Source organism: Ceratosolen solmsi, unplaced genomic scaffold, assembly GCF_000503995.2.
Source record: "Ceratosolen solmsi marchali unplaced genomic scaffold, CerSol_1.0 scaffold8, whole genome shotgun sequence".
NCBI classification, from domain to species: Eukaryota; Metazoa; Arthropoda; class Insecta; order Hymenoptera; family Agaonidae; genus Ceratosolen; species Ceratosolen solmsi.
Window position 1 is genome coordinate 357,536 of NW_011948439.1, and position 20,443 is coordinate 377,978.

A 20,443-nucleotide genomic window follows, 5' to 3' on the forward strand; every position below is an offset into this window, starting at 1 on the left:
TTTATTGGCGGGCCACTCAAAACTCGACTTTGAATCCCTTGAAATGAGAAGCGCGTTGAAAAGGCGCTTCCGCCCAGGCCCACGAATTTGGATGACAGCTTGCATGGCTTCCTTCACAAACGCTCGGAGAACGGAAAATGGCGGCAAAGTTTGTAGAAAGAGACGGTCAAAGATATTTGTTAATCCAGAGAAACGAGGAAAGATGTATCATACAAGATTTCGTGGGCCGAACATAGCAGACGATCATCGGGAGGGAGGCGCTCGTGTGCTCTCGTTGGAAACCCTAGACGGAAACAGACGAACGAACGAACGAACGAACGAACGAACGAACGAACGAACGAACGAACGTAAAAACGAACGAACGAACGAACGAGTGAACGAACGAACGAACGAACGAACGTACAAACGAACGAACGAGTGAACGCGCGCGCACAACTGATTGCCCGCGTATTTTGTAGGTTAGAAATTGTGAGGATAGAAATGAGCAAGCAGTTTAAATTACGGAAACATGAAAGAAAACATCATCACCGAAAGAAAAATGCGGACAAGGTAGGCGTCCAAGACGCTTGACCATACAAGATTGAAAATCCACTGCTTGCAGAGCCATAACTGCGGAGGAAAACCGATCGCGCGTTATAACGTTTTCTCGCACTTGGATTTATGTACATAAGTAAACACTCAATATATACAAAGTTAATGATTTAAGATACAATGATAGAAAAGGCACTTACGGCGCGTTGGAATCAACGAGAGAATTATGTTGACGAGTAGCGCGCTGGAAAAAGCGCAGACGGATGAACTGGGCTCGACTGTCGTGTGTCTACTCTATATCACACTTCTCTTACTTACTCTTACTTACACGCTCTCTCTCTCTCACGCTATCTTTTTCTTTCTCTCACTCTGTCCCCAAGCCGCGTTTGTTCTTAGCGCAGTAGCGGCAAACGACAACTATGCACCAGCAACGAACCAGTATTTGTACGCTCGCTTACTCGTGTATTACAGCAAAACAATAATGTAGCAGTGTGTAGCGGTAGCGGTAGCAGCAGCAGCAGCAGCACAGCGGTAAAGCGACGCACATAGATGAAGACGCTTACGTGTAAACACGAGTGATGCACGACTTGCCCCCCCCCTCTCTTTACTGCGCCGCCACTCGTCTCAACTCTCACTCCATCTGTCTCTTTCTCTCTCCCTCCCTCTCTTGGCGACTTATTCGCTCGCTCTCTGTTTCACTCCTTCACACTGAATACACAATTCTCATCTCTGTCGAGCTGGTTCTCTATACTTTTCTCCGTCTTACTCTCTCCCTTAGAATACACTAGCGCTGCTGCTGCTGCTGCTGCTTCTCGACTCTGGCTTCGTCGCCGTGTCGTCGTCTCGCAACGGGATATCTCTTCTCTTTCTTCTACACTGTCCCGATCTATTTTCTTGGTCTTCTCTACTACTGTGCTTGCAATTTCTTTATTTTCTCTCCCCCCCCCTCTTTCTCTTCCCACCCTTCTCGCTCATCAGGCAGCTCGTACGACTCGTGCGAATGCAGGATGGAAACAAGTGGGACAGGGATGAGAGTATTTTACCAACAGCAATCTTACCTAGCGCAAAAGCTCGAAATCTATGGATTAACAAATGTGATATAATTGCATGAAACACAAGTGTGCAAAATATGATCATTTTTCGGATTTGTTTGTCCGTGTTTTTGATTTCATCATCATCTCATATCATCCGTACGTTGACTACTCTTTCAAAGAAATTGTCCGCTTTGGTTGAAGTATATAATAAATTACAAAGAAAGAACAAAATACATTCGATCGAAACGTAGAAAATCGACAAAATTATTTGAAATTCTATCTAACGAGACAGCTACTATTTAGATCATAAATAAATACTGCGAATATTTCGTATTTCTAAATAAATGACCGTGAGTAAGTAGGAACAAAAGGGATAAACATTAACAAGAAATAATAAAAGAGTTGACAAAGAAACAAACAAGTAATTGCATGGAACCAGAAAACCAGGCGAAGGCGATCCAATGCGCATCAATCTTTTGACAAGTGTATAACGTTCCTCCAACAGTCACGAAATAAGCAAAATGAAAGTAGCTAACAGGCGTTACAAAAGCCACGAAATGCAAACGGATGACTGAAGGTCCCTCTAAATACTCCTTATTTTCAAGTACACGCATCACTTTTTCATGAAAAATCATCCTTACGTAGAAAAAAAAACAATTTTTATAGCCACATTCTTAACAAGCGCTCAAAGTGGCTACAGCCATCTCCCTTACTCTTCTACGTAAGTGAGAGCACAGCTCAAGGGAAAGCGAAAACGATAACACAAGAGTCAAAACAAAGCCGTATAAGACACTCTTTATGAAGCATGGAATAACCTCAAATATGTGAAGTTCAACATATTTAATCTATAAACCAAATGCGTCGTTTAGTTATGCAAAATCATGGCCACATCCAGAAAATTTTCTAATATACGCAATCAACAAAAATAAAAGGAAATAAAATTTGTCTTACTATTCATCAAGTCCCGTGATCTCCGCGGTCGTTTCCTGTATGTTAAGCGTCGACATTTTTTCAAGAGAATAGAGTAGAAAAGTATGTAATGATAGTGCGAATCGTTCATTTAACATAAGATAAAATATAAAACGTGTATACTGTACAACAGTGATGAGAAAACCGAAAACATGCGAAATATATTAGCAATATTTGTAGTTTGTAGTCGAGGCGCGCATTCGTTTCATGAGTAGCGGCGGTAGTGGCAACGTAACGGCCGTGTGCGAGGGAGCGAGAAAGAATGAAACGCAGCCATTGCCGACGATGATTTTGCGTGCAGTACACCGAAGGTGGACAGGTTCTCACTTTCTCTCTCCCTCAAGCCGCCAATCGCTCTATCTATTCGAATTTCATGCTCTCCCATCTCGCTCTCTCTCTCTCTCTCTCTCTCTCTCCATCTCTTTCACTCTTTCTCTCGTTCTCCCTCATTTTTGATAACAAACTATCACCATTTTTATCATTTGTGGTTACAAATAATAATGACTAAAATATAAGAAAAACAATTATAAAAGTAAAATAGCACAAGGAAGAAAAATGAATGACGCCACTACGCTTGAATCGAAATGGAATAGCTCTCACCTCCTGGTGCGTTGGCTCTTCCGTCTGTGTAGCGATGCGCGCGCGCGCCCGCGTGCGATAAAGATGCACGATGCACATACACTGTCAAGCTTGGACTTCGGTGTCGACCGCTGTCTCTGTCCAACTTCTTTTTCACCCAATCGCTCCGTCTTTCTCCCTCAACCTCGAACTAGCACTCTTGGGGACTCACTCGGCTTATATTTCCTCTCTCTCTCTTCCTCTTTCGTGTAAACCGACAAACGACAAAGCGATCGGGCGAACTGCGACTGCGGATAAGAACGACTGCGACAAGATGGGAACTTGGGTCGAGTGCGAGCGAGAGATAGCCAGATAGAAGTGAATAAAGATGGGGAAAAAGAGAAGAAAAAAAAAAAAAGAAAGGAGAACGCGTGCGGTACATCAAAAACGAATACACGCAGAATGCAATGCAATCTCCACAAAAGGCGACAGTATTTTTTTTTCTTTTTTCTCTCCTTGCCAGTCTCCTCTGTCTCCATTTAGCACCAAGGGATGCCCGAGCGTTGCTCTCCGATTATCCACAGACGAAGACGCGTATGCGTAGGCGTTGATTCGCGAGGCGCGGCGCCGCGGATCAACTCGACCTGTCAACCGGCTTCTTCCGACGAACCGCGGCGATTCTGGCCTTCGACAGTCTTTAGACTCACCGCCTTGCTCTTCGCATTACAGTATATAGCGTTAATCGTAGCTAGCCCTTACCTCAACGTCGTCTCCTCCACGTTGTCGATTCTCGGCGAGGGCTCTGCGTGTGTGGGTGCGCGCTCCGCTGTCTCGGTGTACACTCCTGCGGACTCTTTCCTGCATACGGGGCTCCCACAAGGGTTCTCTTCGCTTCGTATATCCGCGACAGCTACACGTACACGGGTAGGCAAAGAGAGCAGAGCAGCCAGCCCCACGCCACTTATGCTATACGCAGCTCTCGGCCAAGCAGTGCGGCATATGGAGTGACGAGCGCGCGCGCTACTCGTTGGGGACAAACCTCCATATACTATTGGCCCATTTCAGATAAGCCGCAAAAATCAGCCCAATCAGGGCCGTGCTTTTACCGTTTTCGTGCCTTTCTTTTTACCCCCACCAATGCCTCGCGTACGGCTCGCTCCACGATATGCCGCTGTTACGCTCATTGCCGGCCGTGCGCATTTACGCACCTCAATGTCTGCTACGGGCAAAAAAGGCGGGAAAATTGAGGTTCCGCTGCGACGAAGGGTGGCCCCAAGCCCAAATACCTGCGAGCTCGGACACCCAAAGCCCAGTTGATTCTCTTGCTTATGAGCTCACTTCCTGGTATGCCAATAAATTATTACGGCTTTCCTATTATCTGCCCTTTTGTTAACGCTTCTCAAAACGGCCATTCGCTGCGACTCGGTATTATTCTTCGACTTAATAAAGCCTTTCGCTCGCCACCTACTTTGCGGAGGTCGCTGTAATCGATGCTCCAGCTAAGTAAGGAAGGAAGCTCATTGCTCGGCAAAGACGTCGAAAGATATACCAAGGAAAACCAATGCTCTCTAGTGCACTATCTTTCTCTTTCTCATTATTATGGCTCGAGAATGGCGAACCAATCGTGCCCGATTTTGTTGTTTTTTCTTCCGTTTGTTTTTAATGTTGCCTCGAGAAGCTCGTGATGGACAATGGTATCACCTGCGTTGTCTAAACTCCTAACATCCAATAACAAAACGGCAGTTCGAAGCCCAGCTATCTTACCCACTAAATCTCTACCTTTTATATACGCGCCCGCGCACGCACGCACGCACGCACACGTATGCACGTACCAACACCTCCTATTCTCATTAATTAATTGAAATGCGTTTGTTTTGCTGTTTCGCACCCAAATGTTTCTAGTACTTTCGCTTATGTATCTACGAAAGCATGCTGTACATTTCGATCGTGCAAGCTAAAACAAACGGTATTGTTTGAGTGGCATTAAGTGAAATCCTCGCTCTATTCAGCGGAACCCTTATCTTGTATATTATTTTATTTCGTACACAAAGCGAATATTCTCAGCTGAATCATCTATTGAAACATGATATACTACGTAATATGAAATACCTATTATGCGTCAAAGCACATGATTATTACAATCTTTGCACCGTAGATATTTAACTAATTACTTGATCATTGGAGCTATATTTGCTCATCTCCCTCCTAGCTAACTACGAAGTCTACTATGATATTTAAGATTCAGAATTTTTCTACGGCATAATTGGATTATCGGCCTAGTCAAACACAATATGAAAAAAAGCCTGCCCACACGGCGAGAGTGAGCGCGTAAATTGGAAAATTCAAACGTGAGAAGATAAAGTGGTTCGAACGCGATTGGTTAAATTCCCGTTGTTGCTGAATTCGGCTTTTCTTGCGCTCACCAACTATTGCAATCGATTCGCTATATTAGGCTGACGTGTGCGTGCGCGCGTATACGTTCATAAGCGTAGAGGCGTTAGTGGCGCCCATTGTCAAATGCCGCAGCTGCGATCTGCTCAGCTGAGCTCCAACGAATAGTTTCGTAAACGACGATGTTCGATGGTTCCTGCACCATCGCGTTGGCACCACTGGCTTCTGCTCGCTCCGGCGCTTTATCGTCTGTCTCGCTCGCTCGCCTCGCTCAACGACGGTCGTACAAGTCGTACGAGACGAGCTGCCAGCCGGAATTTCTATTAAAATCCGAGTGCCCGGAGAGACGAGTTTATGACGCATATGTATCGCGTACTGCATTAATTCCCATTGTAAATAATAAAAACTATAGTCGCAAGAAGCCAGAAACGTTATTGCGTGGCCAAGGTTGTCAACGACGCGGAATAGCACTTTTTCGCGCCGTGACACGCCGACCAAGTTGAAAGTGCACCGATTCTCCTCCTGAGTTAATTAAGGATGCAGCGACAGCTGACGATGTGGACATCGTTCAATCGTGCAACGCACATGAGGTGCGACGAGGTGAACGAGCGATAAAGAGTGACACGTTCGAAGGTGGATGATTTTGATAGTGTGGAAAGAAGAGTGGAATCGTGGTGGCGAGGGAGGAGAAATTCCTTTTCGGTCGATGAACACGCATTCGTGATCGACAACGATTTCTCGCGTTTAAGGACAAAGGGACGAATACAGAGTCTTAGAAATGAACGGATTTAGCACGGGTGAAGAGGACTCGAGAGGAGCGGCGGATCAGATCTGTTGCTTGGTAGATGAGGGCACAAGGTGTACAAGGCCCGCAGGCAATGCATCCTACAGCAAAAGAATACAAAAGACTGTGACACAGAGAAGGCTGAAACTCAACCTTGATAATCTAGTGGGTTAATCTCTTCTTCGTTCACCTTTGGTTTTACTAATACTCGTATGCCCTTAGGAAATTCTTATTTGGCGCTGACCTTGTCTCTACTTAGTATAAAACCTTTATTTAATTTTATTTCAATTTATTCTGATTTATTCGGCTCCTTAATTTTTCTATGATTTAAGAATTTGGAGCTCTCGTATATTAATACTGCTTGTTCAATACTCTTGAATAAATTACAGACTTTAATCTAGATTTTAATTTAATAAGTGTATAAAATTTTAATTTATTTAAATTTATTGAATAGGCAAGGCATATATACATATGTGATTATCACAAACAAGTAATCCAATGTGCACGTACAAAACAACAGCAACAAAGGAGAAGGAAGGATTCCGAAGAAGATTCTGGAGAAACTGACAATGATCTTCCCGAAGTTGATTTATATCAATTACAAGTTGGTACTTTACGAAGATACAAACGCCATTATAGACTGACAACAAGACCTGGCTTAAATAAAGCTCAATTAGCAGATGTAAGTTATCATAAATCAATTCATAAGTTTAAATGCTCCCCTTCTAATATGGATGTAATGTATAAAATTTTCAGCTTCTTATGAAACATTTTAAAACTATTCCAATTGTTGAAAAGGATACGTTAAGCTTCTTCTTCTACACAGTCAAAACTAATGCAAATAAGTTAGATCAAAAAAATGGATTAAGTAATGATGCAACATAGCCCAAGATTCAGTATTCAATGTGACTGTGAATGTCATACATTTAGTGAGAAATAAAATAAATTTATATTTGGCTTTTTACTTGTTAAAAAGAATAGGTATTTTATAAAAGTACGTATAATGATAAGATATTTTATGCTTAAGTTATATTATAAAACACTCATTCTCCTAATATGGTTTGACTATTTCACTTGAAAATATATTTTAATTAAATTCTATTAATTAAGGAATAATTAACTGTATAAATATTTACATTTATCACTAATTATGATAATTCATAATAAGTCTTCTTTTGATAAAACTGTTGTGGTTTCTTCTTCGCTGTTTCCGCTTAATTCTGTAACATATAAATTATTTTAATACGATTTATAATTTTTATTAAATATTAAAATAAATAAATTTGATTAATTTACCAATGTCATCAATAATCTTTTCTGAAGATTTCTTTTCAATATATTCAATGTCTTTGTACTGTTCAAATTCATTATCTGAAGAATCTAAGGACTGCCATGTATTTTTACCACCTTCTCCAACTCCATCGATCTGAAAATATTTAATATTTATAAAAGCAAATTTTATTAAATAGTTATATTTATCATATTGATTTTTACATTTTTCGTTATTAAATCTGCAGTTCCATCTCCTATGTTAAATATTTCACCTTGTTCTTCATCACTGTCATCAACCATTTGTTCATCTATGTATAAAGTTGTATATGAGTTAATGTGTTTGTAACTAATTTTAAAAAATAAGAGCTATGAATAAATTATATATAAAACTTACCCACAGCTACTTCATTACAAATTTTCCATGTGAGTAATTTTATATTAATTCGTTCGCTAATCATTGACATTATTTTATCAGGAGCAATACAATGAGAGAAAGTATTCGATTTTGGAGTTTCTTTTTTGTATCTATAATTTTTAAACATTAATACATTTATTTAAAAAAAAAATAAAAACTGACGCTTATAACTATTAATTACTTTGCTTCGATATCTTGTTTTACTACTTCTTTGATTTCTTTTACTAATTTACTTGCATAATTTGCAGCAAAATTAGTAACTAATGGAATAACATCGGCTGCTAAAGAAGTGTATTCTATGTAATCAAAATATAAACTGCAAATTTCTTGGTATGAATTTACAGTCAATGTTAAAATGGCAGAACCTACTCTTTCTTCCAAATGTGTTGGATCGACAACAGTCTTTCCACTGTAATAATAAATTGCATTATTTACAATATATTTTAATATGTATTATAAATGAACACTTACTTTTCAAATGTAATAAATGAAATGCAGACTGGATGATGGTAAAGAGTTAAAGGTAAAGGATCTTTTTCAGTGAAAGAATGTATTATAACTTCTTCACCAGTTGATGTAACATCTGGTCTATGGAAGTGCATTAATGCAGTTAGAGAAGCTATCGATGCACAATCTATTAAATTCCCATCGTGATTTATAATGTTTACATCGATTCTTATGTTCCAAACCTTCATAACATAAATGAAGTATACATTATTACATACATATTGAATTTAGGAAAATATAAGATAATTTAAACAAATTAATATCATAGTTTTTAAATTTACCTTTTTATCAGCAACAATACATAGAGATTCTAAATCAACACATTTGGAGTCCTTTAAACACTTTTCTAGTTGTCTATTAATTAATGAAGTAGCTTCTGATTGTTTAGTATTGTCAAAATGTAGCGCTGCTAAAGCGCTAAACTCAACATTTATGTGTAGCATGCCTTCATTTGGTCTTGATGTTTTAGGCTGTCTTACGTCACATGATACCTGTGCAGCAACTCTGAAAATAACAGAAAGATAATGTTTATAAAAAGAACGCTTCTAAATAATAATGCAATTACATATGCAACATCAAAATACTTTGTTTGTCCCAGTGATACAATGCAAGAACCCCAATTCGAGCCAATATTAATTCGTAACAAACGTGGTTCCAGTAATGTTCTTCCATCTAATCGCTATATTGAAATTTGTAAAAATTGTTAATTCCTTTTATCTTAATAATAGTGTACGATGTAATAAAAACAATATAACATTTGAATACCGTGTCGATTGATACTGCTTTATTTACAAAATTTCTTTCACAAATTGATACATAAGTTTCCTTCATTTTAAGTGTGATACTAATTAAATAATTTTACTTTTATATTATTATATGTTGATAATGATTGCTACATAATATAATTAAATGTTCATAAACGATCACCGTGAATAAGGTTAACACGCAACTATTTACGTGTGCGACGTATGGATGGGCATTATGAGATGAGTTAATATCAGAAATTGGAACGTGGCTCCATCTTTTATTAAACAAATTGTTATAAAAATATTTACAAAAGTTACATAAATTATAATATAAATGTATGTTATTGAACGAGAATATAATTAGATTAAATAATTGTTAAATATTTTTTTAAAAAGAATAATCAATATTTATCTCTATAACAGAACATTTCTTGGAAACACGTGTATTTAGCAACACTCTTGTATAAATTCTCTAATTGTGAAAAAACATAAGTATCATAAAATGTCAGATTTATTTAATAATTCTACTACTAGTACTAATGTGTCAAATACAGAACTGGAAGAATTTCTTATGGCAGAAAAGCAAAAGGCGCAGTTTAATTCACAGGTAATTGTTTAAGTCAATGTAACCTCATGTATTATAGCGATTGTTTTCATGCATGTAAGTTTTATGAAGTTTTTTAAATTTACAGATTCAGGAATTTAGTGATCTCTGCTGGGAAAAATGTATGGACCGACCTGGTAATAAACTAGATGTTAAAACACAAACGTGCCTACAAAATTGTGTGAATAGATTTATTGATGTTTCATTAGTAATTACTAACCGATTTTCTCAAATGTTAATGGGTGCTAAATAAAATTAAATAAATTGACTGTTAAAATTTAATTAAATATTTTTACAAAAAGGACCGGTTGAGATGAATTTATCTGCACATTATAAAATTATTTTATTTTTTATTGCCAAAACAATAATAATACTATATAAATTGTGTAACTACACAATTATATAATTTTTAAAGGTAACGTGAATAAAATTTGAGAAGTTATAAAATTTATTTGAAAAGACTGCGAGAATATGTCAATAAATTAATAAATTATTTGAACAATATGCAAAAATTATGTCCCATTTTATTTTATTAATTTCTAAGAATTTTTTAATTGAAAAGATTCAAGTTGAATTTTTAAAAATTATCAAAAATTATCATACTTTATTTTTGTAGTACTAAGTATAAAAATTTGTATGATGTAAAAAAGTGTTAAATGATTAGTTTTCAAGATTATTCATTAAAAAAAAGTTTATCACTTTCAGAGAAAGTCTGATATAGCAATTAACTTATGAAAATAAAAAAATTTGATATTTATTTATAATTACGAAACATTGCTATATTTCAAGATTTACTGTAAATTGTAATTTAAGAAAAGTGATAAATTTAAATTTATTAATCGATAAAATACTTTGCAAGATATTCTATTAAATATGTATATTTAAAAGTTTTATTCTTTGAGAGTTGATTTAAATAATTATAGTGTGATTTAACAGCTTTATTTTTTGTTCATCTCCATAAAATGCTTATATATAAAAAATGTGATAATTATTTATTAAAATTAAATATTAATTATTAAAGAATATAATGGAAGTTGAATATACTTTCATAAATGACTTATAAAAAAATTAGTTTGTCTTTCAAAGATATTTTAAACTTCTTCTACTCTTTATAGATAATCAGACATTAAAAAATAATTAAGTTTTATAATTGTAGGATAATGTTGTTTTGTCTATTGATTATGATTAAGAATTTCTTAGATGAACAAAATGTAAAATTATGACATATTGAAGATCACAATCACAGAATATTAATAACAATTGTGAATAATAAGAAATGATTATACGCTAGTAAATATTTATCATTAAGAGCAATAATTTGTATGATAATCGATGAATTTAGAAATAAAAGTGTGTCCCAAATAAATTACTGTGTTTGATGGGTACAAATAGCAAAAATCATGAATATTTCATAGAAATGAGAGAAAAATGAATTGCATTCTATTGCTATTACTATTTTACATTTTATTATTCGTAAAGATGTCTTGTTTATAATTAAAGTCGTAGCCAATGAATGAAATATGGTATTTTTTTATGGTATCGAATATAGCTATCTAAGGGGAGATAGGTAGACTGATTGATTTTAATGTTTTTTTCCCAAATACTCGGTGTATGATCGATAAGGAAACGGCCGGTACGATAGAATTAGTCGATCCTTCTACAAAATCCTCACTTGATTATCGAGCCATTAGTTGAGCCCCCTTGCTCATATTCGAAGGCCGACATTGCACGAATAATTAAAGGTACTCGGACATCGGAGATAGTCACATTTTACTCATTATGTCAATAAAAAATTCAAAATTCTTTTAAACTTAATAAGAGAGAGAAAAAAAATTGAATTGTAGAGAGGAAATATGGGACGTGGAGGAAAAGGAACGATGAAACGTCATCGGTATAGTGCGGCTGGGCCCGGGTTTCCGACCAGACAACGACAGAAAGAGCGATCAGGGCGGGAATAGTGCGACGATGGGCGGGACGTGAGGCGGGAGGGAACGAGGTAAGAGCAATGGCGAATCGGATGATTTGGCAACGTCGCGAAAGGCGGAGGAGGTGATCCTGCTCCATATGTCGAGGTGGCAACAGGGCTGAGCAGCCGACCAAGCAAAGCCGGACTGGGGACGTCCCCAACTCCCAAGCCAACTTCGCGTATTATATATAGCGCGTCGTCATAGCGCGCGTGTCTAGCGCGTCATCATCCGCAGCTCGGTTTTGCGACGGTTAGATCACGGGCCAGGTGTGGAGTAGTGTCGTCAGGGTAGTCCGTGCATCCTTCCTCGCTGTTGAGGATCGCGATCGCGCCTCTTGATCGATGGGCGGAGGTCGGCTCGTTGGCCGCGTCAATGGCAAATCGTCCCCGTGGCAGCAGGTGCGGGCGGGGTGAGGGAAGGGGCGGCGATGGTGAGGGCGGGTTTAGCGGGGAAGGAATGACGATGGTGGTGACGGTGACGGTGGCGGTGACGGTGGCGGAGGCGGTGGCGGTGGCGGTGGCGGTGGCGGTGGCGGTGGCGGTGGCGGCGACGGCAGCGGCAGCGGCAGCGACAGCGGCGACGGCGGCGACGGTGCGAGGCGGGAGGTGTTGCTTGAGATGGAAGCGGCGGTGGAGGAGGACACCCGCATGGACGCCTTCCGCGACAAGGAGCTGACGCTCGGCTTTGTCGAGGGCATCATCGTCGTCGATTCCGGGGACAATGTTGTCACCGCGAGAGGCAACCAGGTTCGAGCGACCAGCCAAAGCAGGTCCTGTGGCTTATGCGCAGTTTCCATGACCCAGATAAGGAAATGGGGAGTTCGCTCGCCACTTGGAACAGCTGTTGGTTGAGGGAAGATGTCGGCCGCGGGGAAACGCTTCGGTATTCCGTCGGTCTCAGCGGCTGCGCGCGCCTCTTGGCGGCTTCGTCGGCACAATTCCCAGGGACGTGCCACCGGTGAGCCGTCGCCCCTTAGCTTCCTCCTGCGCGCACAGTTCTCGCTTCCTCAACCGCGCTCTCCTCGTTCATCCCTATTTTTACCGTACTGCCGAAAATTCTTTCGCGGCTGCATTGTATCTCATTTGACTATTTATCTTACTTGCGTCGGCGGTTGCGCTCGTATTTTATGCAATTTGTTTCCCATTATTTGTATTTGTAACTATTTTTTTGACGGGCAATGTATTGTTTACTTTCGGTTATATATATATATATATATATTTCCTTGCTGATTTTTTTTTTTCATTCTGCCATTGCCGCGCTATTTAATGCAATTTATGTAATGCCGACTTTAAGATGATTGCTCCATGATTTATTGACAAGCTCTATTCATTATTTGCCATTTGCCATATTACCCCTTCTCATTTCTCTTAATTTATGGCTTTTTATTGAAATATTTTTGGAATTGATAATTCAAGTTTGTTCGTTCGATCGTTTTATGTATACATCGTTATTATGTATGTATCTGATTTCATAGGCTATCTTCTAGAATTTAAGAATATTGAACATTTAATGTATATACGAAAGATAAAAAGGTACAATAAAATTACATTAAAATTACAAACCATTGAGATGGAATCGCTTTATAATTAGTAAATCTGTATACATACAATCCTCCATTCACTACTCCACTTTCCATTATCGTACTTTTTATTCCCTTTATTTTATCTCTATTTTATGTGACCGTTTGTAAATTACAATCGTTATATTTCTTTTAATATACTAATAGATATAAATACATATACCCGTATCTAAACTTTGTTTTCTAATTTTGTTGCTTTGCAATTTATATTAAAACATTAAAATTTAGACTTTTGAGTTTATGCTGATATTATGAAATTAAGCTTGATGATTGCGAAGAAAAGGAAGTAGATTTTTTGTCGAGAGCGTGCGCGCGCGCGCGCGCCTCTGTGTGTATTTTTTTTTATTTTTAATAAATTGCAATATTCATATGTGCGTCAGATAAGTCGACGCATTTGACGGTATTAAACATATTAAAATGAATATAAAATTGGGAAAAAATAGATGTCTACCAGGGAGAAGTAAGCATAAAAGAGCATGGTGGAAGAGTTGAAATAAATAATAGAGAAAGAAACGGAGAGCAGAGTGAGAGGAATGAAGTAAGCGAGATTTCGTGTGTGCATGCGCGCGCGCACGGTGCGTGCGGGCGCGTAAGAGAGAGAGAGTGATGAGAACGGTTGTCGCGGATTTATGGCGTGGCCAAGGGGGCGGGGGGCGCGAGCAGTCGGGCAGTGCAGTGGGGGTCAGAGCCGAGAGCGCTGGTGCCGCCCCTTTAGCCGGCATTTCGCTACGTCCCTGGCTGGCCCCCCACCACGACTCACATCCCGCTATACGGCCAGTCAGTTCCTTGTTTGCCATACAAAATCCAATAGTTTGCCTTGTACCCCTCGCGCGAGTGCAAGTATGACTTTTGCATTTGATTTTTTATCATCCTCGTCGCCGCTGCCGTCGTCGTTGTCTCCTTACTGGAGTGAGTGCCGTAAGAACTCCGTGTATTTATCATCCACGTCGACCGCGTACCCGTACCCGTCTATCACGAAATGCGCACCAGCATCACCGTTCGCGAGGGCCGTTCGCGTAGCGACGTGTCCACGTCGTGAGTTGTAAAATCGGCAGGGAAGCGCGCAGCGAGGAGAATCCCGTTCCTTCTCTCTCGCGGTGCGAGTGACCGAGCCGCACGGTCAGAAATTCAAGAAAAATTAGGAACACGCGCTCAGTGGTAGCGTAATCGAGGCTGATTTCGCGTACGCACACATCAAAGCATCATTGGAGCGAGCGACGAAGTCCCGGTTGTCGCTGTGAACCGAGCATCGGGGGAACAGCGCCGCCGGAGCAACTTGTCCCCGTGAAGGATAAGAAGGTTCGGTCGCGGAGGAGAAGGAAGGATTGTCGTCGTCGTCGTTGGCGGCGGCGGCGGCAACAGCAGCAGCAACAGCAGTAACAGCAGCAGTAGCAGTAGCAGCAGCAGCAAAGCAAGAATAAGGTAAGCAAGCGCGCGCGCGAGCGAACGCAAGGCAGCTTAAGCAGAACGTGTGTGCGTACGTGCGTGCGCGCGCGTTTGAAAACGAAAAGAAAAAATAAAAGACGAAGCAAGCCGTGTACGGCTGGCTCGTGCGGCCGAACCGGCCCCGTTTGCACGAGACTGACCCATCAAGGCAACGGCATACGCATGTCCTCTCTTTCAACGGCGGGGTAGAATCTCAAGAGCCGTATGTACGTACGTACGTCAACATCGTCGTCGTTTCGGCAGAAGTGAGCGAATGGCCGAGTGTGCGCGTATGCCAATGTGTATGTGCGAGCGCGAGAAAGGGAAGAAAGAGAGTGAGTGAGATATACGATTCAACGCGTGCATCGACGAAAGAGAGAGAGAGAGAGAGTAGCTGCCTGGCTTAGTTATCCGTCTTTCTTTACTTGTGTGTGCTTTCGATGCCTCGCGCAAGCACATGCACATACACACGCGCGGGTATCGTTAGCAGCACGTTTCTTCGCGTCTCTTCTTTCGCGCGAGAGTGCATAAGCAAAAGAGCGTTGCGGGCAAAAGTAAAAGAGAAAAGGAACAAGAATAAAGGAGTCGAATCCCTCTTATATTCGCGGGATTTTGGGCTTTCGCGAGACGCTACCGCTTTGAAGAGGAGGTGGAGAAAAAGATAAAAAGGACTGGCCGGAAAACAGTGTGCATGCATGCTGACCGTCGTCTGTATGCGTATATTTCGTTTAGTGCGTGGTAGCAGACAGAGAGAGAGAGATAGAGAGAGGGGGGAGGGAGGGAGTGAGTGTGTGTGAGTGAGAAGTTACCAACTGCGAGAAGGGTGGGAGAGAGAAGGAAAGGTAGATTTAGAGAAGAAAGTGGCCCGTTCCGCGGAGAGCAACTATACTACGGTTGCGAGAGAGCGCGCGAGTAAGGAAAAGTAAGGTTAAAAAAAAGAAGGTTAACCAGAGTTGGCGGTGGTGGTGGTGGTGGTGGTGGTGGTGGTGGTGGTGGTGGTGGTGGTAGTGTAGTGGCGGCGGCGGCAACGGTGGTGGTGGCAGTGCTGTTGTGCTGTCGCTGTCGCTGTCGCTGTCGCTGTTGCTGTTGCAGCCGTAACCGCAGCCACAACCACAGCCACAGCCTCAGCCACAGATACACTTTTAGTTCTAAATACAAAAATGAGAAGATGAAGCTTAACTTGAGAATAATCTTTCATCAGTTGAGGAAAAGCGCGTGAAATGTGTAAGTGCAAACGCATTTGCGTATCCGCGTGACTAAAAAAAAAAGTAAAGACTAGGCCTTATCTCTCCCCCGCGCTTTTTTGCAATTTTTTCAGTTTTGCTCCTTCGGTTATCCGTCATCGACACTCAGGCAACTATCTGTCTTATTGTCGTCGCCGTCGCCGTTGACGTTGTCATTGTTATTGCTCGTCTTGAGACATGTTCAGCCGCCGTGTCACGGTTGTACTCGCTCTCGTTCTCTCCGTTGTCTGCCATCCACTCGCCCAAATGCTGCTGGCGCTTGAAAAAAGCTGTGGTTTATTTCCATAATGAAAAAAAGATTTGGATTGAACCAAACTTGACTTTAGTCCAAAAAAAATAAATATATTCAGGTAGAGGTAGGGACGATTCTCTATGTTATGTATTTACGTGGAATATTGCGTAACGCGAAAGCGCGGATCACCGCGCAAGAGGTGTGTACTCAAGAGCCGATTCGACGTCGTATGTAACTACTGCGCCAGCCAAGACAGAGATGGAGCGCGACGAACGAGTGAGCGACCGACCGACCGACCGACCGACCGACCGACCGACCGACGGACGGACGAACGAACGGACGAATCTCTATATGCACGCACCTATGCGAACGATATCCTGTATGTATTCGTAAGCAAGAGTGTTGCGAGGGGGAGGGGGGCAAATGGAGCAAATCGAAGCGCCGGGCGCGAGTTTTGTTTCTACACGTACGCGTATATGTATCGCGTGCGTGCTATGCGCGAACACACGGCGTCGTTGCTACAGCCTAGTCAGTGTAACTACTACACTAGCGCCTTACGGGGAGAAGGGAAACGTAATTCCCCGTCTCGGTATGAACGCAGTGTTTAAGGCCAAAACCCCGCCGTTGTTGTCGCGGCGTCTTCCTTGGGATCCTCGCTACCACACGCTGTCTTCTTCCACAGCTGTGTGCTACTCCCGACTTTTCTCCTACTTAACTACTCCCCCAACCGGCCACCCACTATTTTTCCGTTCCTCTACTACCCTTCCATTTTTTTTTTTAATTTTTTTTTTTCGATTCCTATATCGCCTCGATCGCGCGTTGTTCTGTCCGCTTCCCCTCTTCTTTCTTTTCTCGATCATCCACTTATCCTTCCTCCCTCCTTTACACTTGCTCTCATCGTTTGGCCCGTATACTCTAGATCTTTGCTATAAAACAGAATTTGTACTGCGCAATCGTTTCCGCGTTCCGTATGAAAGCGCAATAGGCGGCTTCAATGCGATGTCTTTCATTGAAGAAATACACGAGGCACTTCGGACGTTCGCGGCTCTCCTTACGGAACAGTGTCGTCGTTGTACACATACGTATAGAACAGAACGGTAGATAAAATGAGTGGGAGCACACGATGGAGAGAGACGGTGAGAAGACTCGTTGACTCGTGAGTCCGAGTAGTAGCCGCCCGATGCGCGATTTCATGTTCGATCACTTTGAGAGACATAGCGGTGCGCCTGTCGCCGCGCGCGCGACTTGCGGCGACTGTCCGCGCTCCCTTCCCCTCGCTCTTCTCTCAATCCTTACCTACCGCGCGCGATTGGCTTACTCTCTCTCTCTCTCTCTCTCTCTCTCTCTCTCTCTCTCTCTCTCTCTATCGCTTCTGCGCGCTCTCTCCCCTCCTTGTAGGACTTTCTCGTCTGCTTGGACGTTGCCTGGCGCGCAATTTTTTTACTACTACTCTTGAAACGGTCTCGCGGGGGAAAACTCGGGTGTGAACCTCCAGTCCGAGAACAAGGCGACAGATGCAGATCTACTGGAAAGTTTATTGATGCCACAAATGAAATCAGGGCAGTCCTAATCGACACTGCTCGGCACCTCATAAACAAATACACTCGCCTTCTCTGTCTCTTACTCGAGATTTCGGCTCCCGATACTCCCAGCGGGATCGCGCGCTTTTGTTCGCGCACAAGCCGTGCGGACGATCATGCGCCTGCGCGGCACAATAGTCCAGTGTATGGGCTGCAGGTCGCGAGACGAAATAAGCGTTCACTTTACCTCGACCATACCGCACCGCACCTCACCATCATTTCCTTCGTCTTACCTCTCCCCACGTCACCATACTTCATCACGCCCCACCCCAATAACCCCACCATACCACATTTCATCTCCCCTCCCCTCACCTCACCTCGTCTAGCCATACCTCACCTCACCGCACCGCACCGCACCTCGTCTCATCTCTCCTCGTCTTGTCGTCGCTTTCCTTTCCTTGCTTTTACCGCGACTGGCTCTCTTGTGGTCTCGCTCACGGTCACTCCCTCGTTTCCACATACGTGAGTCGCGTACGTACATCTCTTCTTTCCGCCCGTGGTGCACATCTTTCGTCTTCGTACCCCTCTCCGCGCCCTTTTTTCATTGCCATTTATTTACCAACGTTTATGGTGAAGGCGCACTGGCCTGTACGACATTTTTGAGCTCGAGTCTCCTCGCTTGGCTGCTCATACGTTCAAGCTTGACAGTTCTCGTGGCTCTGTTGGTCGCGGGTGATGTACAGCTGTGTTATAATGCACAAACAAAAGAGATTTTCTAATAGGAATTCGCTGAGGAATATTCGTTGGCTCATTAGATAGGTACATTTTTAAACGCTCCATGATTATTTGATGTACGACGTTTCCTGTTACGGGAGGGATGTATTATTATGTGTGATAAGATATTGATTGATGTGAAATCGACAGTTAAAGCAGTCGCATCTTAACTTAAAGCTTTAATTACAGCAGTTCCAATGTAAATTGAGATGAAACGTGTTCGCGGGGTGGACGAAATAACACCGCCAACAGCAGCAACGTTAAAACATTCGGGCGGTGGAGGAGCTGTTGTGACAAGTGGAGGTGGTAGTATTGACTACCACACAAGTGGTGGCATAGGAGTGGTTTCTGGTCAAGCTGTTAGATCTGTATCTTCCAAAGACATGCCAGGTAGCATACAGTTTTCTCAAGCCCAACAGCAATATCCTGGTGCGATTGTTGTGCCAACAGCGGCGCCCTCTCCAGTCAAGGTTTTTGATTAACAATTATTTGTGACCTATTTTCCTTTTTTGATGTAAATCATTATTTCTTCAACGATTGTTTTGCTTTTAGGGAAGCGCTACGGTTGGTAATCTATCGACCAGTTCCACATGTGCAGCAAGTAACATTACTTCTAGTGTAAACTTGCATAGCACTGGCCTTGGTGGTACGGGCAATCACAATATGGGTCCACAAACTCCTGTGCCAAGCTCCCAGGTGCAACCACATACGCAACAGCCTTCCGCTATAAGACATAAGGTAAAACTTTTAAAATGCATTATCGTATGTTGTGTTAACATTTGTAAATTTTAATTTTCTGCATATTTGTGCAGATGATTCAGGCGCCAACACCTCCTGCTAGTAACTTAAGTGGAACCAGTACCAGCTCTCAACAATTTCAAAGGCTAAAAGTAGAAGATGCTTTATCTTATCTTGATCAAGTCAAGTACAAATTTAGCGATCAGCCACAGGTATTTATGATTTATCATTAACTATTTATTTATTGTCGAATATCATTGGCGACTTTTCTGAATTAAGCTCTTCTCGATAGGTTTACAATGATTTCCTTGATATTATGAAGGAATTTAAATCGCAAAGTATAGATACTCCAGGTGTTATAACAAGGGTTAGCCATTTATTTAAGGGACATCCTGAACTTATAGTTGGTTTCAACACTTTTTTACCACCAGGGTATAAAATTGAAGTACAAGCCAATGAGCAAGGATATGCTTTTCAAGTCTCAGTTAGTATGCCAAGTCCAACAGCCACTCATACAGCTACACTCTCTCAACATCATTGTACAGTTAATGTTGGATCCCCTCCTATAGCAAGCCCACCTACTCAGCCTGCTAAAGCACAACCTGTTGTACAAATTATGCAAGGGTAATTAGAATAGTCGATAAGAAAAAAAAAATTTTCCCTTTCGAAGACGACACATTTTAAACTTTTAATTAATTTTTATAGTTCTGGAAGTATACATCATACTATTACCAATAACATTTCAAATAACAATTTAACTATTCATGGACCATCGTCACCACCTGTTCCATCGTATAATAATTCCCACGTAACTACAGCTCAGGCTCAAGCTGTAAGCCAAGCTCTAAGCCAGGCACAAGATGGAGTTCCTAGCACTGGTCAGACACAACAAAATCAACCCGTTGAGTTTAATCACGCGATTAACTATGTCAATAAAATTAAAGTAATAAACTGTATTTTCTGTTTAAATTTCAAACGTCGTGCATTTCACGAACTTTTTACCACTTATGTGTTGTGCTTTTTTTTTTTTTTTTTTTTTGTTTTTTTGCAGAATCGATTTCAAGGTCAACCCGATAAGTACAAACGTTTTCTCGAAATTTTACATACGTATCAAAAAGAACAACGAACGCTTAAAGAATCTGGGCACATCGGT

The 20,443-nt window shown here is 41.5% G+C and overlaps 4 protein-coding genes across 4 annotated transcripts in view; 3 read left to right on the top strand and 1 right to left on the bottom strand.

The window, feature by feature from the left end:
- Window positions 1–5,710: 5,710 nt before the first annotated feature.
- On the top strand, window positions 5,711–7,245 carry Sap30 (SIN3-associated polypeptide 30). Its single transcript, XM_011503583.1, has 3 exons — window positions 5,711–6,432; window positions 6,722–6,949; window positions 7,024–7,245. Exons 1-3 carry the CDS (start codon window positions 6,262–6,264, stop codon window positions 7,150–7,152), a joined length of 528 nt encoding a protein of 175 aa, XP_011501885.1. The 5' UTR covers window positions 5,711–6,261; the 3' UTR covers window positions 7,153–7,245.
- Window positions 7,246–7,368: 123 nt separating this feature from the next.
- Window positions 7,369–9,530, bottom strand: Rrp45 (exosome complex component Rrp45). Its single transcript, XM_011503582.1, has 9 exons — window positions 9,227–9,530; window positions 9,046–9,140; window positions 8,743–8,965; window positions 8,426–8,643; window positions 8,136–8,363; window positions 7,934–8,064; window positions 7,762–7,847; window positions 7,564–7,693; window positions 7,369–7,487 (listed from the first exon to the last, which is right to left on the bottom strand). The coding sequence occupies exons 1-9, from the start codon at window positions 9,290–9,292 to the stop codon at window positions 7,426–7,428; spliced, it is 1,239 nt and encodes a 412-aa protein (XP_011501884.1). The 5' UTR covers window positions 9,293–9,530; the 3' UTR covers window positions 7,369–7,425.
- Window positions 9,531–9,586: 56 nt separating this feature from the next.
- Window positions 9,587–10,088, top strand: Tim8 (translocase of inner membrane 8). The gene is made up of 2 exons (XM_011503584.1): window positions 9,587–9,814; window positions 9,900–10,088. Exons 1-2 carry the CDS (start codon window positions 9,710–9,712, stop codon window positions 10,062–10,064), a joined length of 270 nt encoding a protein of 89 aa, XP_011501886.1. The 5' UTR covers window positions 9,587–9,709; the 3' UTR covers window positions 10,065–10,088.
- Window positions 10,089–14,741: 4,653 nt separating this feature from the next.
- Sin3A (SIN3 transcription regulator family member A) overlaps window positions 14,742–20,443 on the top strand; it is a 16,685-nt gene continuing 10,983 nt past the window's right edge. Inside the window, exons 1-7 of the mRNA XM_011503706.1 lie at window positions 14,742–14,779; window positions 18,742–19,022; window positions 19,105–19,290; window positions 19,365–19,502; window positions 19,583–19,914; window positions 19,996–20,233; window positions 20,342–20,443. The exon at window positions 20,342–20,443 is cut by the window's right edge and continues 159 nt beyond it. Of these exons, the coding sequence (XP_011502008.1) occupies window positions 18,762–19,022; window positions 19,105–19,290; window positions 19,365–19,502; window positions 19,583–19,914; window positions 19,996–20,233; window positions 20,342–20,443 (1,257 nt within the window). The 5' untranslated portion in view covers window positions 14,742–14,779; window positions 18,742–18,761. The remainder of the gene's footprint in view (window positions 14,780–18,741; window positions 19,023–19,104; window positions 19,291–19,364; window positions 19,503–19,582; window positions 19,915–19,995; window positions 20,234–20,341) is intronic.